This window comes from Oncorhynchus gorbuscha, unplaced genomic scaffold (assembly GCF_021184085.1).
Source record: "Oncorhynchus gorbuscha isolate QuinsamMale2020 ecotype Even-year unplaced genomic scaffold, OgorEven_v1.0 Un_scaffold_525, whole genome shotgun sequence".
Classification (NCBI taxonomy): Eukaryota; Metazoa; Chordata; class Actinopteri; order Salmoniformes; family Salmonidae; genus Oncorhynchus; species Oncorhynchus gorbuscha.
The window spans coordinates 216,645-239,116 of record NW_025745351.1 but is presented as its reverse complement, the minus strand read 5'-3'; the positions used below and the strand labels follow the sequence as shown (position 1 = coordinate 239,116).

At 46.7% G+C, this 22,472-nt stretch overlaps 1 protein-coding gene across 1 annotated transcript in view; it reads left to right on the top strand.

Moving 5' to 3' along the window:
* LOC124018460 (neuron navigator 3-like) overlaps positions 1-22,472 on the top strand; it is a 251,192-nt gene that overhangs the window by 77,656 nt on the left and 151,064 nt on the right. Inside the window, 3 exon segments of the mRNA XM_046333787.1 lie at positions 321-373; positions 16,833-16,905; positions 21,312-21,486. Coding sequence (XP_046189743.1) covers positions 321-373; positions 16,833-16,905; positions 21,312-21,486 — 301 coding nt within the window.

Genomic DNA, 22,472 nt, shown 5'->3' with positions numbered 1-22,472 from the left:
ACACACACACACACACACACACACACACACACACACACACACACACACACACACACACACACACACACACACACACACACACACACACACACACACACACACACACACACACACACACACACAGAATCACACACACACACACACAGAGAGAGAGAGAGATCCATGCTCCCCCTGTCGCTGAGCTCTGTAAGGGCTCCTCCACTAGACTAGAAGTCCCCTAATTCAGAAGGGTCACTGGTGCTCCACTGTGTGTTTAGGCACTTCTTCTTGTGGGAAGGTTTCACACTTCATTTTTGTTGTTGTTGTTTTTCTTCTTCCAGCTAATGAGAAAGTGGAGGACATCAATGTCAGCCCCAGGAGTCAATCACACATGGTGAGTCTGCTAGTTCTCCTTTCTTTTTGTGGAGCTGATAGTATTATTTCTGCTTTTATTTTTACTGTCACAGTATTGAAAGCTTGGTCTGGTTGAGAGTCTGTATGCTTGAGGACATGTTTGTAGGTCTTTCAGGGTACTGTCATGGTATTGAAAGCTTGGTCTGGTTGAGAGTCTGTATGCTTGAGGACATGTTTTGTAGGTCTTTCAGAGTACTGTCATGGTATTGAAAGGTTGGTCTGGTTGAGAGTCTGTATGCTTGAGGACATGTTTGTAGGTCTTTCAGGGTACTGTCATGGTATTGAAAGGTTGGTCGGGATGAGAGTCTGTATGCTTGAGGACATGTTTTGTAGGTCTTTCAGGGTACTGTCATGGTATTGAAAGGTTGGTCGGGATGAGAGTCTGTATGCTTGAGGACATGTTTGTAGGTCTTTCAGGGTACTGTCATGGTATTGAAAGGTTGGTCGGGATGAGAGTCTGTATGCTTGAGGACATGTTTGTAGGTCTTTCAGGGTACTGTCATGGTATTGAAAGGTTGGTTGGGATGAGAGTCTGTATGCTTGATGACATGTTTTGTAGGTCTTTCAGGATACTGTCATGGTATTGAAACGTTGGTCTGGTTGAGAGTCTGTATGCTTGAGGACATGTTTTGTAGGTCTTTCAGGATACTGTCATGAACATGTTTGATTGTTTTGCAGGAAACCTAACAGTACTATTCAGAGACCACAGAAGGCTGACTGCTATGGTCCTAATTGCATAAATCTCTTAGCCAAGAATATACTCTTTCAATGATGTGACTCTAAATGCATAACGTCTAATTGCACACAGCCCACAGCTTGACGATTACCTCTCAATCTAAATACTGTAATTCAGTGGGTTCTCTCACTTTGTCCGTCTGTTTTGGGATCTTTTACACTAGTGTAATTAAAAGCGACTTAGCTAGCTGTATTGCCGTGTAGTCTGAGTGTAGTTTTAATGGATTCTGAGGGGGATTACAGACCAGGCTTCTGTCTTACAGTAAACCCAATAGGGTTGGTGTTTGGCCAAAGCCCTGTGTTTGTGGCTAGAGCTGGGTCTGGTCCACTGTGACACACTGGTCACTAAGGGCTCTCCCCTACAAGCCCACAGACATGCAGGTCCAGACGCCAGCCACCCCTGTCCCTAAAGGATTTGTGCTGGAGGAGGTGCCTGTGTGTGTGTGTGTGTGTGTGTGTGTGTGTGTGTGTGTGTGTGTGTGTGTGCGTGTGTGCGTGCGTGCGTGCGTGCGTGCGTGCGTGCGTGCGTGCGTGCGTGCCTGACTGTGTGTGTGTGTTCACTCTTTGTCTCAGTCACTCAAAGCCCATTGATCCAGCATGAGCCTCAGAGGGCGTGCCAGCCCCCCTGTGGTGGGGAAGGGAACTTGACTTTGAGGAAACACGTCTGCTTGTGGCTCGAGGTATATGGCGGACGTGAGCAGAGGGAACATCTGACACACTTGAGGAGCCGTGTTGCACTGAGCAGCTCCGGAGAGAGGAAAACATTGGTCCTCAGAACTGGGTGGATTTATGGCAAGCCACTGAGGGTCAAAGGACAATTCAGGAACAACTGAGGTAACAGAGGATAACTGGAGGTGATGTGGCATACAGGTTTTCAGAGTGTGTTTTATCGCTGCAGACTAAATCAAATCAAATCAAATCAAATTTTATTTGTCACATACACATGGTTAGCAGATGTTAATGCGAGTGTAGCGAAATGCTTGTGCTTCTAGTTCCGACAATGCAGTGATAACCAACAAGTAATCTAACTAACAATTCCAAAACTACTGTCTTATACACAGTGTAAGGGGATAAGGAACATGTACATAAGGATATATGAATGAGTGATGGTACAGAGCAGCATACAGTAGATGGTATCGAGTACAGTATATACATATGAGATGAGTGTGTAGACAAAGTAAACAAAGTGGCATAGTTAAAGTGGCTAGTGATACATGTGTTACATAAGGATGCAGTCGATGTTGTAGAGTACAGTATATACATATGCATATGAGATGAATAATGTAGGGTAAGTAACATTATATAAGGTAGCATTGTTTAAAGTGGCTAGTGATATATTTACATCATTTCCCATCAATTTCCATTATTAAAATGGCTGGAGTTGGGTCAGTGTCAATGACAGTGTGTTGGCAGCAGCCACTCAATGTTAGTGGTGGCTATTTAACAGTCTGATGGCCTTGAGATAGAAACTGTTTTTCAGTCTCTCGGTCCCAGCTTTGATGCACCTGTACTGACCTCGCCTTCTGGATGATAGCGGGGTGAACAGGCAGTGGTTCGGGTGGTTGATGTCCTTGATGATCTTTATGGCCTTCCTGTAACAACGGGTGGTGTAGGTGTCCTGGAGGGCAGGTAGTTTGCCCCCGGTGATGCGTTGTGCAGTCCTCACTACCCTCTGGAGAGCCTTACGGTTGAGGGCGGAGCAGTTGCCGTACCAGGCGGTGATACAGCCCGCCAGGATGCTCTCGATTGTGCATCTGTAGAAGTTTGTGAGTGCTTTTGGTGACAAGCCGAATTTCTTCAGCCTCCTGAGGTTGAATAGGCGCTGCTGCGCCTTCTTCACGACGCTGTCAGTGTGAGTGGACCAATTCAGTTTGTCTGTGATGTGTATGCCGAGGAACTTAAAACTAGCTACCCTCTCCACTACTGTTCCATCGATGTGGATAGGGGGTGTTCCCTCTGCTGTTTCCTGAAGTCCACAATCATCTCCTTAGTTTTGTTGACGTTGAGTGTGAGGTTATTTTCCTGACACCACACTCCAAGGGCCCTCACCTCCTCCCTGTAGGCCGTCTCGTCGTTGTTGGTAATCAAGCCTACCACTGTTGTGTCGTCCGCAAACTTGATGATTGAGTTGGAGGCGTGCGTTGCCACGCAGTCGGGGTGAACAGGGAGTACAGGAAAGGGCTCAGAACGCACCCTTGTGGGGCCCCCGTGTTGAGGATCAGCGGGGAGGAGATGTTGTTACCTACCCTCACCACCTGGGGGCGGCCCGTCAGGAAGTCCAGTACCCAGTTGCACAGGGCGGGGTCGAGACCCAGGGTCTCGAGCTTGATGACGAGCTTGGAGGGTACTATGGTGTTGAATGCCGAGCTGTAGTCGATGAACAGCATTCTCACATAGGTATTCCTCTTGTCCAGGTGGGTTAGGGCAGTGTGCAGTGTGGTTGAGATTGCATCGTCTGTGGACCTATTTGGGCGGTAAGCAAATTGGAGTGGGTCTAGGGTGTCAGGTAGGGTGGAGGTGATATGGTCCTTGACTAGTCTCTCAAAGCACTTCATGATGACGGAAGTGAGTGCTACGGGGCGGTAGTCGTTTAGCTCAGTTACCTTAGCTTTCTTGGGAACAGTAACAATGGTGGCCCTCTTGAAGCATGTGGGAACAGCAGACTGGTATAGGGATTGATTGAATATGTCCGTAAACACACCGGCCAGCTGGTCTGCGCATGCTCGGAGGGCGCGGCTGGGGATGCCGTCTGGGCCTGCAGCCTTGCGGGTTAACACGTTTAAATGTCTTACTCACCTCGGCTGCAGTGAAGGAGAGACTGCATGTTTCCGTTGCAGGCCGTGTCAGTGGCACTGTATTGTCCTCAAAGCGGGCAAAAAAGTTATTTAGTCTGCCTGGGAGCAAGACATCCTGGTCCGTGACTGGGCTGGATTTCATCTTGTAGTCCGTGATTGACTGTAGACCCTGCCACATGCCTCTTGTGTCTGAGCCATTGAATTGAGATTCCACTTTGTCTCTGTACTGACGCTTAGCTTGTTTGATAGCCTTACGGAGGGAATAGCTGCACTGTTTGTATTCAGTCATGTTGCCAGACACCTTGCCCTGATTAAAAGCAGTGGTTCGCGCTTTCAGTTTCACGCGAATGCTGCCATCAATCCACGGTTTCTGGTTAGGGAATGTTTTTATCGTTGCTATGGGAACGACATCTTCGACGCACGTTCTAATGAACTCGCACACCGAATCAGCGTATTCGTCAATATTCCCATCTGACGCAATACGAAACATGTCCCAGTCCACGTGATGGAAGCAGTCTTGGAGTGTAGAGTCAGCTTGGTCTGACCAGCGTTGGACAGACCTCAGCGTGGGAGCCTCTTGTTTTAATTTCTGTCTGTAGGCAGGGATCAGCAAAATGGAGTCGTGGTCAGCTTTTCCGAAAGGGGGCGGGGCAGGGCCTTATATGCGTCGCGGAAGTTAGAGTAACAATGATCCAAGGTTTTACCACCCCTGGTTGCGCAATCGATATGCTGATAAAATTTAGGGAGTCTTGTTTTCAGATTGGCTTTGTTAAAATCCCCAGCTACAATGAATGCAGCCTCCGGATAAATGTTTTCCAGTTTGCAAAGAGTTAAATAAAGTTCGTTCAGAGCCATCGATGTGTCTGCTTGGGGGGGATATATACGGCTGTGATTATAATCGAAGAGAATTCTCTTGGAAGATAATGCGGTCTACATTTGATTGTGAGGAATTCTAAATCAGGTGAACAGAAGGATTTGAGTTCCTGTATGTTTCCTTCATCACACCATGTCCCGTTAGTCATGAGGCATACGCCCCCTCCACTCTTCTTACCAGATAGATGTTTGTTTCTGTCGGCGCGATGCGTGGAGAAACCCGTTGGCTGTACCGCCCTGGATAGCGTTTTCCCAGTAAGCCATGTCTCCGTAAAGCAGAGAACGTTGCAGTCTCTGATGTCCCTCTGGAATGCCACCCTTGCTCGGATTTCATCAACCTTGTTGTCGAGAGACTGGACATTGGCAAGAAGAATACTGGGAAGTGGTGCGCGATGTGCCCTTTTTCGGAGTCTGACCAGAACACCGCCGCGTTTCCCTCTTTTTCGGAGTCGTTTCCTTGGGTCGCTGCATGCGATCCATTCCGTTGTCCTGTTTGTAAGGCAGAACACAGGATCCGCGTCACGGAAAACATATTCTTGGTCGTACTGATGGTGAGTTGACGCTGATCTTATATTCAGTAGTTCTTCTCGACTGTATGTAATGAAACCTAAGATGACCTGGGGTACTAATGTAAGAAATAACACGTAAAAAAACAAAAAACTGCATAGTTTCCTAGGAACGCGAAGCGAGGCGGCCATCTCAGTCGGCGCCGGACATCGAGACTAGGAACAGTTTGTTAGTGAATGTAGGTGTACATGTACTGTATGTTGTGCTGGGTTGGCAGTAGATGCTATGTGCCTCTCCGGTGTTGTCTGTGTGATCGAGCTAATATGTGTCATTAATCCAGGGTTCTCCAACCTTGACCCTGAAGAGATACCCTCCTGTAGGTTGTAACTCCAACCCTGAACCTGGAGAGATACCCTCCTGTAGGTTTTAACTCCAACCTTGACCCTGGAGAGAAACCGTTCTGTAGGTTTGAACTCCAACCCTGTTCCTGGAGAGATACCCTCCAGATGAAAACGTGGGAGTACACTGTACTAAGGGCTCTGTAATGTAAAGCGAGTCAGTCCGTCTATATCACCGCTACTGAGCGGAGAAATGACTCATTCCTTAAGTCTTGTTCATTGAGCTTTTTGGAGATTGTAGCTGTGTAGCTGAACAACACAGAATAAACTATAATTCAGCAGGAGAGGAGCATCTCTTATTGCCTGAGGAAGTAGGAGGAACAGACTTCTCTCCAACACGGCTCCAGCTATACTTCACCGACTGCATTGCATAATAGACTCTCTCCATTGATCTGACTCTGCTCAGGTCAGCTAATTCATCTGGCTGGAAAGGAAAGTGGCTAAACGCTCATCTAAGGCCAGCTAGCCAGTAGTGAACATCAGTTGACCCCAACACGTTTGTTCTCCATTAGTGAAAGAGCAAGAGGTAGGGCATCCCTGCCAACTGGGGGTACCAGGGGGGAGAAAACGAGGGAGGAAACCTTGAATACTTTACATGTGAGGGATGGTAGCGATTCCAAGGGGCATGCCATTCTCAGTGGTCGATTCTGGAATTCCGAGCAAGCCTTTCTCCAAACACGCCGCTTGGGGTGTTTTGGGGTTGGGTTTACTGGGAACTGAGACTGGGAGTTTCTGTAGACCACATCCTGACCCGCAGTACAATATTGTCTCAGTGGGGAGACTGGACGAGCTCTCTTCAGAGGCAGGCTGAGCCAAACAAGAGAAGAAGAATCTCAAATGTGTTTCCTAGCACATCCTCTCTCATTTACACTTGAGTCATTTAGCAGCCGCTCAGAGGCACTTACAGTTAGTGTATTCATCTTAAGATCGTTTGGTGGGAAAACCACATATCTCAGTCATAGTAAGTACATGTCTCATGGGTGTTTTTTTGTTGGTCTCCTCAAAACCCATTGGATGAGATGGTCAGAGGGGAGGTTCCTCTGCCCATTTCATCCAACGGGTTTTGAGAAGGAGGCGAGGAGAGAAGATGCGAGGAATCAAGAAAATGCCATTGAGATTCTCTCAAGGACAAGGCAGTGTAAAGGGATTACAGTCTGATTATGTCTCTTTACACTGGGTTAGCCATGTGGGGAGGAACTCACACGCTGTTCATTAAGACATCACGTCGGAGCTCCGCGTCTTTTAAGCGTCTCTTTCATCTCACGGCATGTTTCACGCTTCTCTTCCACTGTTAAATCTAAGGCTTTCTGACAGTGACACTTCTCTAATTGTATATGGAGTAGCCAGGGGAATTAGATGTGCACAAACAGGGCCCTTGAACGGAGCAGTTGTCTTCTTCTTCTTTAGTCGTTTGTGAAGAAATGATGGTCTGACAGAGAATGACAGCCTGGATCGTAAAAGGCTCTGTTCAGCAGAAGGATAAAGCTCATTTCTGGCGTCGCTAGTTAACCGCAGCACATCAGCGGAACGCAGACATGACGTGTGCTCAGTGCACTGTCCTTCTGAAGTCGCTGGAGTCTAAGAAGCCCCAGTGTCTCTGTAGTTGGCACTGTACTGATCTATAGTTTTACAGATGAATCATAGAATCGCTCAAGAATTGTAAAAAAAATGATATTATGATTGAATTAGCTGTAATTGTTTCCATATGTCCTTCGTCTTTGCTTGATGATGTGTTTTAATGCACAGAGCCGTAAACAAACTTTCCCCGTGGGGATAATGAAGTGATTATCTTTATGTTTACAGAGACTTGAGGCAGTGATGCCAGCTTTCCCCGAGCAGCACTTGAACCTGGTATTTTCCCTCAGAGAAAGCCTCAGGCTGCATTAGTCAGTTGAAGTGAGGTTGGTTGGTTGAGCCTCAGGCTGCATTAGTCAGTTGAAGTGAGGTTGGTTGATTGAGCCTCAGGCTGCATTAGTCAGTTGAAGTGAGGTTGGTTGATTGAGCCTCAGGCTGCGTTAGTCAGTTGAAGTGAGGTTGCTTGGTTGAGCCTCAGGCTGCATTAGTCAGTTGAAGTGAGGTTGGTTGGTTGAGCCTCAGGCTGCATTAGTCAGTTGAAGTGAGGTTGCTTGGTTGAGCCTCAGGCTGCATTAGTCAGTTGAAGTGAGGTTGCTTGGTTCCTTCTCCCGTCACATGGTCCAGTGGTCACATGGAAGGTATAACAGAGTTAGGTGTTGGTTAAGGACTCGTGAAGCAGCCCGGCACCATCTGGGGCCAATCTGTTGGCAGTGCGCAAGACGGACAGAGGAGGGACACACAGCATGCGCCCATCCCATTAACCTTGATCGCCCGACACTGTCAGTGTTAATACAGTCTGGTATTAGCACTCTTAGATGGATCATGTATACCTGGTGGGAAGTGTAGGCGTGAGTTCCTTTGTGGCTACACTGTTCAACATCTGCCCTGTTTTATTGCACCGGTTGGTTATTGGATTTGCCAGCTCCAGCTGTCAAGCCTATTCTTATGAGATGAGGATCAGTTGGTCTGGTAATGATGTGACATATGAAGGTTCATGAGGCTGGGGAGTGTCCCTGGGTGTCACTATGATGCCATATATCCCTCTCATTCAAATCTGGACCTCAAAGCCAGTTCCACTACTTGTTGTTATTGTTCCCCTCTTACCAGAGACTGATTTAGACCTGGGATACCAGCTGGGTGCAATTAATTATCAGGTTGACCAGAAAAACCAGCAGTACCCTGGACCTCGTAGGGTAAGAGTTTGAATTCCCCTGATAATAGATAGATAATTGACCAGAAGTTGCTGTGAGCAGCTGGATAGTTGGAACAGTGTTTTCACCGTCTATAAATGCAGTTGGATAGGATCATTCTCTAGTCACAACTCTGGCCGTCGTGTTCTACAGTCCTGCTGCTTATCCTTTCTCTCTCCCACTTACTGATGAATGTTATCCATTGGCAGCACACGCACCTCTCCCAGGTAGAAATATGTGCCTAGTTAAATGAATGAAAATCAGCTGGTCTGTGGAGGATTGAAGCTGTGCATCTCTGTTCGAGTTTCTATCTCATTGCTCATTGCCATGGATTTTCTCCAAACACTCATCCAATTTCCATCTTCCTGCATGAAGGCCATGGTAGGACATTTTTTGAGGGTGGGGGCAACCCTTTCATGTGTCTACACAGTAGACTATTGTAGAACTGACGAGGGAACACCTACAGGCCTGTTATGTCAGTTCTACCCCACATGGACCCTTTTAATCTCTCATTATAAAAAAAGAGGCTCGACGGATGTCCTGTTAACAGGGGAAACAGCTGACCTGTTCAAAAGGTTCTGCCAGGGGATTGCTAACCTTTGATCTATTTCTGTTCTCTCCTTCACAATGCTGACGTTCCTGACCGCCTCCATCTGTCTCAGTCGCTCTCTCTTTCTCTCTCTCCCCTTTTTTCCTCCATCTCTCTTTCCCTCGTGTTCTCCATAAATATGGTACACTTCCCAAATACTTTTTTTATGGACAGTCCATTTACGCTCCAAGAGATTTCAGCTCTGAAAAAGACCCTTCACTTTTCCTTGCGACTTTTATTATCGTTCCATTCTGCCTTTAACCGTCTCGACACAGCCACCCTCTCAATCACCTTCAATGTGACCGTCTCGACACAGCCACCCTCTCAATCACCTTCCATGTGACCGTCTCGACACAGCCACCCTCTCAATCACCTTCAATGTGACCATCTCGACACAGCCACCCTCTCAATCACCTTCAATGTGACCGTCTCGACACAGCCACCCTCTCAATCACCTTCAATGTGACCGTCTCGACACAGCCACCCTCTCAATCACCTTCAATGTGACCGTCTCGACACAGCCACCCTCTCAATCACCTTCAATGTGACCGTCTCGACACAGCCACCCTCTCAATCACCTTCAATGTGACCGTCTCGACACAGCCACCCTCTCAATCACCTTCAATGTGACCGTCTCGACACAGCCACCCTCTCAATCACCTTCAATGTGATAGGGGTAGTGTCACCGCTTCAATCAATTGTTGAGGATCGTCACAATGTCCTTTCCTCTAAAGTCTACAATCTCAGCCCTGGAGCAGAGACATGGGATTCATCATAAATGGCACCCTGGTCAAACGTAGTGCACTATTTATGTAATAGAGATGCTATTTGGGATGCAGCCACAGTTTCTGGTTTGGCTCGGTAGGTATTGGGGGTCGTGTGAGGTTGTCGGCGGCAGGAAACGGTGCGAGCTGCGGCATTTCTCACCTTGCTACTTGACTGGTCAGCAGGTTATGTAGATGGACATTTTCAGATGCCAAAGCTTCACCCTGCTGGTCTCCTCTGTGAAGAGCCTCAGACACGATAGACAGAGCTCCCATTGTAGCCTGTCGACAGCAACGTCCGCCCGCATTGTTGCACTGCTGGGCTCACGTATGATGAAGTCATAGGGGTAGTGGTGAATTCTTAGCTACCAAGCTGTGGTTGCTACTGGTTGACAGATTATACTAATGCTGAATGAATTTGAATGTCTGAAAAGAAATCCTCTTGGCTTTTCTATTTGTCTATTTTTGAACAGGGTTGTATTTTTGCAGACCAGAGTTCCCGGCGTTTCTGTATTCGTCTTCAAGAAAATTAATACAATGGTGGAATAAAGTTTTCATTTGAAAATATACAGCAAGACAATTCAATATAGGACCAGCCCCAATAAGAAGCTTGCCCTCTCTGCTAAAGCTGCAAAATACATGACTATTAATGAAGTCCTCTTGACACTGAGGAACAGGGGAAATCAAGGGAAACACAAGTGCATTAACATGGGAGAGAGACTGTATATTTCCCAAGTTTCAAAGGTTTGTGTAAAACCTGCCCTATCTGACAGCCGTATGAAAGAACCAGTCAGTGGAGATGATTAGGACTGTCACCCAAAATCTGTATTGAGTAACTAAAATATGCAATAACCACATTTATCCTCACACACACACTATCTGGAGCTTGACTGATATTAGATTAACCCTCACACACCCACCATCTGGAGCTTGGCTGATATTAGATTAACCCTCACACACCCACTATCTGGAGCTTGACTGATATTAGATTAACCCTCACACACCCACCATCTGGAGCTTGACTGATATTAGATTAACCCTCACACACCCACTATCTGGAGCTTGACTGATATTAGATTAACCCTCACACACCCACCATCTGGAGCTTGACTGATATTAGATTAACCCTCACACACCCACTATCTGGAGCTTGACTGATATTAGATTACACCCACTATCTGGAGCTTGACTGATATTAGATTAACCCTCACACACCCACTATCTGGAGCTTGGCTGATATTAGATTAACCCTCACACACCCACTATCTGGAGCTTGGCTGATATTAGATTAACCCTCACACACCCACTATCTGGAGCTTGGCTGATATTAGATTAACCCTCACACACCCACTATCTGGAGCTTGGCTGATATTAGATTAACCCTCATCTGGAGCTTGACCCACTATCTGGAGCTTGACTGATATTAGATTAACCTGATATTAGATTAACCCTCACACACCCACTATCTGGAGCTTGGCTGATATTAGATTAACCTGGAGCTTGGCTGATATTAGATTAACCCTCACACACCCACTATCTGGAGCTTGACTGATATTAGATTAACCCTCACACACCCTCCATCTGGAGCTTGGCTGATATTAGATTGGAGCCGGCTCCTTACAGTGGATTTGATTACCCTGGGATGATGTGGTATAGAAGCCCCCTCTGCTGTAATGTGTCAGTCGTTTGTGTCAGTCGTTTGTGTCAGTCGTTTGTGCCAGTCGTTTGTGTCAGTCGTTTGTGTCAGTCGTTTGTGCCAGTCGTTTGTGTCAGTCGTTTGTGTCAGTCGTTTGTGTCAGTCGTTTGTGTCAGTCGTTTATGCCAGTCGTTTGTGTCAGTCGTTTGTGTCAGTTGTTTGTGCCAGTCGTTTGTGTCAGTCGTTTGTGCCAGCTGTCTCCCACTTTGGATGCATGGAGGGTGATGGGCCTGCTCTGAAGGGGGTTGGGGATCGATGGAAAAGGCAGCATGTCAACCCCCTCTAGAGCCGACGTGATGGAGGGATAAGAGAGAGAAAAAGGGGGAACGTTAATGGAGAACGATGGTGCATCGTTGGGGGAGGGCATGAGCCACTTCCTTTCAGGTTGGTTTCAGAAGCGGCAGGCAGCAGAGAGTGAAAGCACCAACTGCCTCACCTTTGCTGTAACATACGTCACAAAAAGCCTTAAAGGGGCCACCTATAGTTTGCTTCATCCATTTTTGGACTTCTACATGAATGAGATATATTCTTCAAGAATCAATGGGTATAACTATTGATTCTTGAAAAACTATTAATAACTAAATGCCTCATGACCGTCTTTCAACTGTCGGACCCCATCAGAACCCAACATATAAGCTTGTTTTATTCCAGTGTTTGTAAACATTGTAAATGTAAACAAACACTGTAAGCCTCAAAACATGCGTAAAAATATAATTGTGATTTCTTTGATCATTCCTTGCATCCATAGCTCTGTCTGTGAACTTGAGAGTGGTTACATTTCTCCAGGCCCATCCCTCAGCTTTTTACCAAAACAGAGGCAGGGGGATGCCTTGTTGTTGTTTCGATGGCAGATTGCCTCTTTAAACCAGAAACCTCTCCCCTTCAAATTAAAAGAGCCAAATACATCAAGACCAAACAAATAAATGGTCTTGGTCAAGTTTCTTCTCCCCCTAAAACCTCTCTGTTTCCCTCAGCTGTTTTCAGTTTCAGAGCGAGAGGAGGCCTCGTCGGCCTGTTAAGGAGTTCAAAGCCCAGGCCCGACTACAGTGATTAAAGCACCATCATGCTGTAAAGCATCTCAGTTATGTGACGTTCTAGCCTAAATCATCGGCTTGCTCATTACACTCATTAGACAAGGGCCCACAGGAATTTATGGCCCATCACCACCACAGCCGGGTGTGCTGTGTTCACCCTTCTGTTCTGACAGTGTTCAAACTCAATGGAACAGGTTTGGAAAGTAAAAAAGCTTACATGGGTCCCTGCCAGCTTTTGAAGCACTCTTAGCATAGCACTGAGTTAGTGGCAGTATAGGTGGCATGGCTTCTCTGAGGGTAAAATGAAAATGAAGAATCTGTGTTGTTCTGAACCGTGGTGAAGCACCAACACACGGTATTCTGTGTTGTTCTGAGCCGTGGTGAAGCACCAACGCAAGGTATTCTGTGTTGTTTGGAAACAGATTGCTTTCGGCGAAGATCAATTGTAATTGAGGCGTGGCCCATTTGTATTTGACAGTTGTGTCTGAGGGATAACACTTACCAAATGTGGCGGTTACTTGAAACCGTTGGAGACCCAAAGTGCCTCAAAACACATTTTTGGGACTTGGGAGCGATGTGAGCAATTTAAACTGCAAACATTTATTCAGCATCAGAGCCTCATCTTTTGATCTGTGCAGTGTGTGAATTAAACATGCTTTGATTTACGATCATTATAACGCCAACAACAATAAACTTGAACAAGATGACTTCAGTATTATGTCAATTGTGCTTGTCCAAAATCAGCAGTTTGTGTTCTTGTCAGTTCCCGAAAGTGCAAAATAAAATGTCCCTCATCCAAATGTTCCATTTCCAAATGGCTTTTAATGACTTATGTGGATCTGTAAAATGTTAAATTTTACATCGGAGCAAGAAATGATCTGACTTCCTCGAGAAGCCGTTAAAATATACGACCAAGCCAAACCACCCACCAAAATGGCAGTTTGTTTAGCCAGAAAGCAGTGGAACATTAAGGCTGCACTTATCAACAGCGCTTTAAATGACCATTCAGCTTTGTTTCCGTCATTTCCATCTAAAGACCGACAGAAGATAATCAGCTCTGATCTAATAGCTTTCTGGTGAGAACATCAGAATGTCAGTTGCAGAACATTGCCTCAGATTTGATCAGTTACATTTTTGTCTTTTTTTTAAACGAACAGACAGGATACAGGTCTCTCACTCTCCCAGACAGATCTACTGTCTGTTTTCCTATGGGTTGACTCCTCTGTCTTTGTGTCGCCCGTTCAACATGCCCTGCCTCTCTAGTCTCTGTCCTCCCCCTCTCCCTGCCTGGCCAACAGATGCATGGAGCTGCGTGAAGGCATCCGTGGATATTTGACTTGACGTTGTAAATATTTTTTAAGCAGCCGTTTCAAACAGAATGATTGAAACATTAGTCTAAGGAGGCTGAGGTGATACCCTGCGTGTCCCGTTAGTTATTGAAACATTAGTCCAAGGAGGCTGAGGTGATACCCTGCGTGTCCCGTTAGTTATTGAAACATTAGTCTAAGGAGGCTGAGGTGATACCCTGCGTGTCCCGTTAGTTATTGAAACATTAGTCCAAGGAGGCTGGGGTGATACCCTGCGTGTCCCGTTAGTTATTGAAACATTAGTCCAAGGAGGCTGAGGTGATACCCTGCGTGTCCCGTTCGTTATTGAAACATTAGTCTAAGGAGGCTGAGGTGATACCCTGCGTGTCCCGTTAGTTATTGAAACATTAGTCTAAGGAGGCTGAGGTGATACCCTGCATGTCCCATTAGTTATTGAAACATCAGTCTAAGGAGGCTGAGGTGATACCCTGCGTGTCCCGTTAGTTATTGAAACATTAGTCTAAGGAGGCTGAGGTGATACCCTGCGTGCCCCGTTAGTTATTGAAACATTAGTCTAAGGAGGCTGAGGTGATACCCTGCGTGTCCCGTTAGTTATTGAAACATTAGTCTAAGGAGGCTGAGGTGATACCCTGCGTGTCCCGTTAGTTATTGAAACATTAGTCCAAGGAGGCTGAGGTGATACCCTGCGTGTCCCGTTAGTTATTGAAACATTAGTCTAAGGAGGCTGAGGTGATACCCTGCGTGTCCCGTTAGTTATTGAAACATTAGTCCAAGGAGGCTGAGGTGATACCCTGCGTGTCCCGTTAGTTATTGAAACATTAGTCTAAGGAGGCTGAGGTGATACCCTGCGTGTCCCGTTAGTTATTGAAACATTAGTCTAAGGAGGCTGAGGTGATACCCTGCGTGTCCCGTTAGTTATTGAAACATTAGTCTAAGGAGGCTGAGGTGATACCCTGCGTGTCCCGTTAGTTATTGAAACATTAGTCCAAGGAGGCTGAGGTGATACCCTGCGTGTCCCGTTAGTTATTGAAACATTAGTCTAAGGAGGCTGAGGTGATACCCTGCGTGTCCCGTTAGTTATTGAAACATTAGTCTAAGGAGGCTGAGGTGATACCCTGCGTGTCCCGTTAGTTATTGAAACATTAGTCTAAGGAGGCTGAGGTGATACCCTGCATGTCCCGTTAGTTACATTTCATCTGTGTTTATATGACACTAATTTCCACAGATGCTTTGTGCTTCATCTGAATTTGTCTGGTAGCCTCTGTTTTTCCGCCCTCAATGGAACAGCACCAATGTGGATTTGATACTTCACCAACTAGACTAGACTTCATTGGGGAATGATGACCATAATATACGGTGCTCAGCACGTCACTCCGCTGAGATGTGGATTTGATACTTCACCAACTAGACTAGACTTCATTGGGGAATGATGACCATAATGTACGGTGCTCAGCACGTCACTCCGCTGAGATGTGGATTTGATACTTCACCAACTAGACTAGACTTCATTGGGGAATGATGACCATAATGTACGGTGCTCAGCACGTCACTCCGCTGAGATGAATGTCTCAAACACATTTTTAGGAGAGAAGTGTATAATTAAACTGTTAGGTTGTTGGGGGTGTCTGGCTCAGCATATGTGGAACATACCACATGTGAACAGCCCGACATCTGTGCCTCTTTTTTCCCTTCCAGTCCTGTTTGTGTTGTGGAGGCAGATGAACAGGCTGTGATCCCCATGTTCTGGTCCCGACCCTGTTGATACAGGCAGAGTAAACAGCCATCCATCCTCCTGACCCTCCCTGTTGCAGGCTACCACTGGCTGGTGCAGGGCTGGAGGCTGGAGTGGTACTTTACATTGAAGTCAGACGAGACCCACCCGTCTGTACGACTGGCTGTAAATACACCTCCTTCCACCCTGAGACGGGTCAGGGCCAGGTTGGAGCCAGGTTGGGGCCAGGTTGGGGCTGGACACCATCCGTGTAATGTTGATACGCTATAGAATGTGCCCTTGTTACAACTGAAATGTAGTCACAACCAAGATGTGTGTGGATCTGAGAGGGCTGGCAGGCGAGAGCGAGGGCGTCGTCAGAGACGCCCGGCGGTCCTCCACTATTGGCTTATTAAGGTCTGATGTCATCACTGACGTGCATTTATATTACAGTCATTTAGTCAACAGTCTAGGTCAGACTCCAGACCAGACTACTGAGATGGTGTCCCTGTTCCTTTGGGGGGCGTTTCCCCTCAGGGCTGGTTAGGGTTTAGACTGAAGCAGCACGGAGAAGGATTCCATTAAACTCCACTGCTGCCGGACGCCGCCTGTCTGCCCAGCCAGCCAACGCAGCCCAGCCAGCCAGCGCAGCCCACCCTCACAACAGCCCCAGTACAATACGGCCCAGTGGAGATCTCTGCCCTGTGGTGACCTTCTCATGAAAGCCCTCTGTGCCGAGGGCTGAGACTACCCGCCATGCAAACGGCGGCAGGCGTTAGCCACTCTCAAGGAATGCACAGTGGTTCATATATAAAAGGGTCAGTGCCTCGAACTCAGTAGAACTTTGTCACTCTGAGGGAGGTTGAGTATCGCTGTTGACTCTACTGCTGCCTGTCAGCTGTGTATTGTGTCGTAATTGGCCTCAAGTGGGCCACATCTCCTGTACTGTATACATACTGCATATTGACCAGGGTTGGGGCTGTGGGCTGTGTAGGTGGGACACACTGTGGTCACTATGTCAGACGGCCCGGCTGACTCCTTGTGTCACGTTCGGGTCAAACGGGCTCTGCCATAATCAGACAATGGGTGCTTTATGGCCAATGGGTTGATCAGCCCCTAACTCCATCCCCCTGAGACATTCTGCACATTGAATGTGAAGTAGCCACTCCATGACAGTCCTCCACAACCACCATGCTTTCCTCCACTGACTGTTGTTCATCTCCTCATATTCTTTCTGTCCTCAGACCGAGAATTTGGACGCCTGCCTCAGTTTCCTGGATGCAAGAGGAGTGAATGTACAAGGGCTCTCCTCAGAGGGTAAGACTGAATTCTTATTGTTTTAATGAAGATGAATGTATAATGATGATTGTTAACCCATGAGGCTTGAGACAAGGCTAGGAACTAGGACTGTGGTTGTACGGTTTCTTAAGCTATGGGTCGGTACCACAACTGGACTCTGAAAATACTTATATTTCTTCTTGATTTGGGTTATTGGGTCACGGAAGGACGGTGAATTTTTCATTTGGGTCTCGAGCTGAAAAATGTATCACAGGATGGAAGGAAGTTAATGTGTCGTTGAGAGTTATAGCAGGATCGGTCAACCTAACTACACATAGTTTTTGAATGGCCCATTTGAGGTTACTCTCCTCCTACAAGCTGCTATGAATCAGATATACAGCCCTACTCGTATGGGTGTTAACATGTCTGAAGTTGCCCCACAGTAACTGGCCAACTGTTATTTAAGACCAGTGTTTGTTTCCTGGACCCCCGTCAGTTTAACTCCCCTCTAAAGTTTGGGGAAGTGACGATGCCCTTGACCTGTCGGAACAGCCCAAATAGCTGTCCCAATACTCTGACCAGATACTCTAAATTCTGTCCACCTAAAAACAGCAAAGTGACTTTGCCAGTCTGGAATAGAAGAGGGTACCTAAATATACAGGCTATTGGGTTACTTTTTTATAGCCGTGGGTCTCTGTCCCCCTGGGCCATGTGTATGAGGAGTGGGCCAGGCGTGGGTCTCTGTCCCCCTGGGCCATGTGTATGAGGAGTGGGTCAGGCTTGGGTCTCTGTCCCCCTGGGCCATATGTATGAGGAGTGGGCCAGGCGTGGGTCTCTGTCCCCGTAGGCCATGTGTATGAGGAGTGGGCCAGGCGTGGGTCTCTGTCCCCCTGGGCCATGTGTATGAGGAGTGGGCCAGTCATGGGTCTCTGTCCCCCTGGGCCATGTGTATGAGGAGTGGGCCAGTCATGGGTCTCTGTCCCCCTGGGCCATGTGTATGAGGAGTGGGCCAGGCGTGGGTCTCTGTCTCCCTGGGCCATGTGTATGAGGAGTGGGCCAGTCATGGGTCTCTGTCCCCCTGGGCCATGTGTATGAGGAGTGGGCCAGTCATTCCATATACCCCTAAGCTAGTGAGGACTATGCTTCATTGAATTAGCTGTGGGATCTGCAGACTTTTGAGGCCTCCATACGCTTGTGCTTAGTTTTTACGAGGCGTGGAATTTGAAAAGAAACGGGACGTTTGATGTACTTGGAGGGTATAGGATTTTTCCAGAAAACAATCTAATAATCTTCTAGGAAATAAACTCCAGAAAGGCGTCTTGTGGGCGACCTCAGCCTCAGATGTGCCAGATTTAATGATCTTGTTTGTCGCATGCGTCAAAGTCCCGGAAACACCCCTGATATAACTTCATAGCAAGCAAACAAAGACTTAATACATAGCATAATAAAACTGGACTTCCTCATTTTCTGTTCAATGAAAACAGCCAACAAACGGTACAACAACCCTTCAATGTGCAGCACTCTTTTGTTCTGCCAGGGTCTTCAACACCTGCTTTCAGTTCCACCAGTTAACCCACAGACAGGTTCATCCGTGCCTGCTGAGATCTATTCAAGGGTCACTCGCTCTAGTCTAAACCAAATATTTTAAAAGCAGGTGTGAACCTCTAAAAGTGTCCTTCCTGCGGTTCATAGCCATGTACAGAGAGGGGTCATCCGTGGCAGGTCATTAAGTGGTGGCAGGGTCTGTACGGTGAGGGAGAACCATCTGGACGGCAGGGCCCTGCTCTCACTGTGACGACTGTGACATGAACCCAAACCTACTCCTTGATCTCTGTGGTCACAGATGCCTGTTCAAATAGGTCTGTTTTTCCTAGCCTGGTTAGCACTTAAATGCCTCTCCTTGCCGGGTCAGTGAGGACACGCATACTCACCCTCCTGATCCCCAACATGGTGATCATGCCTACTGTGTCCACCACTCTGTAAAACCAGTCCATATATTCTGCCTTCATCAGATAACTAGCAGGAAGATGCACAGGTCAGGACCAGTTCTGGATGTAACTCAGATTCAGATTGTCAGCTGGTTGGGGAACAGAGTAGCTGTTTGAAAGGGCAATATATAACTTCCTCTTTCTCTACAGTCAAAGTTCGCAGCCTTGGTCGTTAGGGTCAAATGTTATTGAAAGAGGCCACGGCTAAATCGTCCCGCGTCTGGAGATTAAATCCAGGAAAGATTAATTGGGTGGGAGCGGTTCAGCAGGCCCATTTTTCCTCAATACTTTTCCTGTACCATTCAGGCCTAGCAGAACCCTCCATCTACCTCCTCCGAAGTCCTTTGTGGCTCGTAAAATCCGCCCCCAAAAAAGACAAAAGGTTAAATGAAACCGCGTCAACCACTTAAAAGTCCCTCGAAGCGGGGCCCATATACTCTGACTGTGGCCCAAGGAGGACTGGCCCCGAAGTGCTGACAGCACTTAGCCCACGTTGCTTTGAAACTGGGCATAAGACATGTGCTCCTGTATGGTGGGGCCAATGGAGCTTAGCATAACTAACCATAATTGGATAATTCTGAGGGAGAGGGTCTCTGGAAGCAGGCTGAATAGAAAGAGTGGGAGCAGGCTGGTAAAGCAGGCTGGTAAAGCAGGCTGGTAAAGCAGGCTGGTTAAGAGCAGGCAGGCGTTAGAGGAAACCCTATCATGGTGGACCTCCCTCCATTACCCGATATCTGGATCAAGTTCGGTTCCATTTTCCTCAAAATCGCAGCTGTTTTGTTTTTCTCTAAATGACAACCCTGCTGCGATATCTGTGTTCAATGAATTTGTTCCACATCCATATGAAGCACGAGGAGACAACTGGTCACATTGATATCAAATGTCTGTATTTGTCTGAATGTGTGAATAGATGTTCACATGGTCAACTGCTTCTATCTCTTACTCTATAGGATGGTTTTCCTTGAACCAGATTAAGCCTCGTCCTGGACTACTAAACACTTTCAATGGAGATTCTCCATTCAGGATGTTTTTTAGTCCACAAACAGGCTTAATCTGGTTCCGGGTAACTGGTCCTTCATGTTTCAAATAGTAACCTCAAAAGGCCCTGTATTTCTGTTGTGCTGTTGTTTTCTACACAGTAAATCTCTAATTATTCTGTGGCCAGTGACAAATTGCTTTGCCGAATGAATGTGGGCCGTTTTCGTTCTTCAAGTGAATACTGCCCGTTTGGACTGCTGCAATGTAACAGTATAAATGACTGCTTCCTGGAGTTTGAAATCGAAAACGTAAAGATTAATCTTTCCAACTTTTTGTAATCGCCAAACAACAGGCCAAGAAAGTTGAGCCCTGTTACGTAAACTGCTGTGTCAGCTGTTGAAATCTTTCAAACAGCCTCTGTGTCAGCTATTCTGATATGAAAAGCCATTTCACAAGGGGATGCGTTAGCGCTCCGATGACGGGGGCTGAGTGGAGAGATACATTTTCATTCCTGGATTTCAGATTAATCATATCACAGTTGATAGGCTCCCTTTGTTTTGCAGGGAGAAGTGAACTTTAAAAGCATTTTAGAGTAAGTTTAGAGTGAATGTGTACAACCTAGTCTGAACCCATTTCTCACGAGGACTAAGTCACTCAGCCAGTGGTCTTAGGTGAATCCCTAGTGCAATAATTGTGAAATAGTCAATATCAACAAAATGAGATTCAAAAATAGGTTGCCACGGTTACAGTTAAATTCGACACTTGTTCCGTTTAGTAATAGCACACTGTACCTGACTCACTATTCCATTCTCACTTCCTCATTCTGAGACGAAAACAACACTAGATACTCACTTCCTCATTCTGAGACGAAAACAACACTAGATACTCACTTCCTCATTCTGAGACGAAAACAACACTAGATACTCACTTCCTCATTCTGAGACGAAAACAACACTAGATACTCACTTCCTCATTCTGAGACGAAAACAACACTAGATACTCACTTCCTCATTCTGAGACAAAAACAACACTATATACTCACTTCCTCATTCTGAGACGAAAACAACACTAGATACTCACTTCCTCATTCTGAGACGAAAACAACACTAGATACTCACTTCCTCATTCTGAGACAAAAACAACACTAGATACTCACTTCCTCATTCTGAGACAAAAACAACACTAGATACTCACTTCCTCATTCTGAGACGAAAACAACACTAGATACTCACTTTCTCATTCTGAGACGAAAACAACACTAGATACTCACTTCCCTTGTGTCAGATGTGTGTTTGTGTCTTCTCTTAGCCAAGCCAGGAATCACACAGGGCGGTTAATATATGTCATTTAGCTAGCTGACGCTTTTATCCAAACCAATTATAGTACTGCGTGCATACATTTCCGTATTGTTGGCAGCAGCTAGATTTGAACCCACGTTTCCTGCTAATGATGTGCTCTGTTCCCCTGTCTACCCGTCAGAGATCCGGAATGGGAATCTAAAGACCATCCTGGGACTGTTCTTCATCCTGTCTCGCTACAAGCAGCAGCAGCAACAGCAGCAGCAGTACTACCAGTCCCTGGTAGAGCTTACACACCAGACCACTGGGGCGGCGCCGGCCAGCCCCCTCAAAACGCAACCAGAGATGCAGTCCAGGTAGGCTCAGTTGTCCTCAATGGCTTCGGGTGAAGTTGGCGCTAGATGCTACATTTTGGGTCAGTTTTGCATTTTCCTTACTAATGGTTTACTAGTCACATTTGCAGCCACTGTGCTGGTGTGTTATTTTGCTTCTGAACACATTTGATCTTGGGATATTTTGACTTTGGTGTACGGTTCAAATTGAGTTTGTCTCGTCCAAACAGGTCCCTCCTATGTATTTTCACACCATTTGTATTTATTATCGATCCAAGACAGCAGCTAATCTTCCTGGGGTCCAGCAAAATTAAAACAGTTTATATAATTTTTAAAAACATTACAATACATTCAGAGATTTCACAACACACTGTGTGCCCTCAGGCCCCTACACCACTACCACATATCTACAGTACTAAACCCATGTGTATGTGTGTGCATAGTGCGTATGTTATCGTGTGTGTGTGTGTGTGTGTGTGTGTGTGTGTGTGTGTGTGTGTGTGTGTGTGTGTGTGTGTGTGTGTGTGTGTGTGTGTGTGTGTGTGTGTGTGTGTGTGTGTGTGTGTGTGTGTGTGTGTGTGTGTGTGTGTGTGTGTGTGTGTGTGTGTGTGTGTGGATGCCTATGTTTGTGTTGCTTCACAGTCCCGGTTCCATAAGGTGTTTTTTAAATCAAATTTTACTACCTGCGTCAGTTACTTGATGTGGAATAGAGTTCCATGTAGTCATGGCTCTATGTAGTACTGTGTGCCTCCCATAGTCTGTTCTGGACTTGGACTTGTGGCCTGTCTTGTGGGGTATGTATGGGTGTCCGAGCTGTGTGCCTCCCATAGTCTGTTCTGGACTTGGGGACTGTGAAGAGACCTCTTGTGGCCTGTCTTGCGGGGTATGTATGGGTGTCCGAGCTGTGTGCCTCCCATAGTCTGTTCTGGACTTGGGGACTGTGAAGAGACCTCTTGTGGCTTGTCTTGCGGGGTATGTATGGGTGTCCGAGCTGTGTGCCAGTAGTTTAG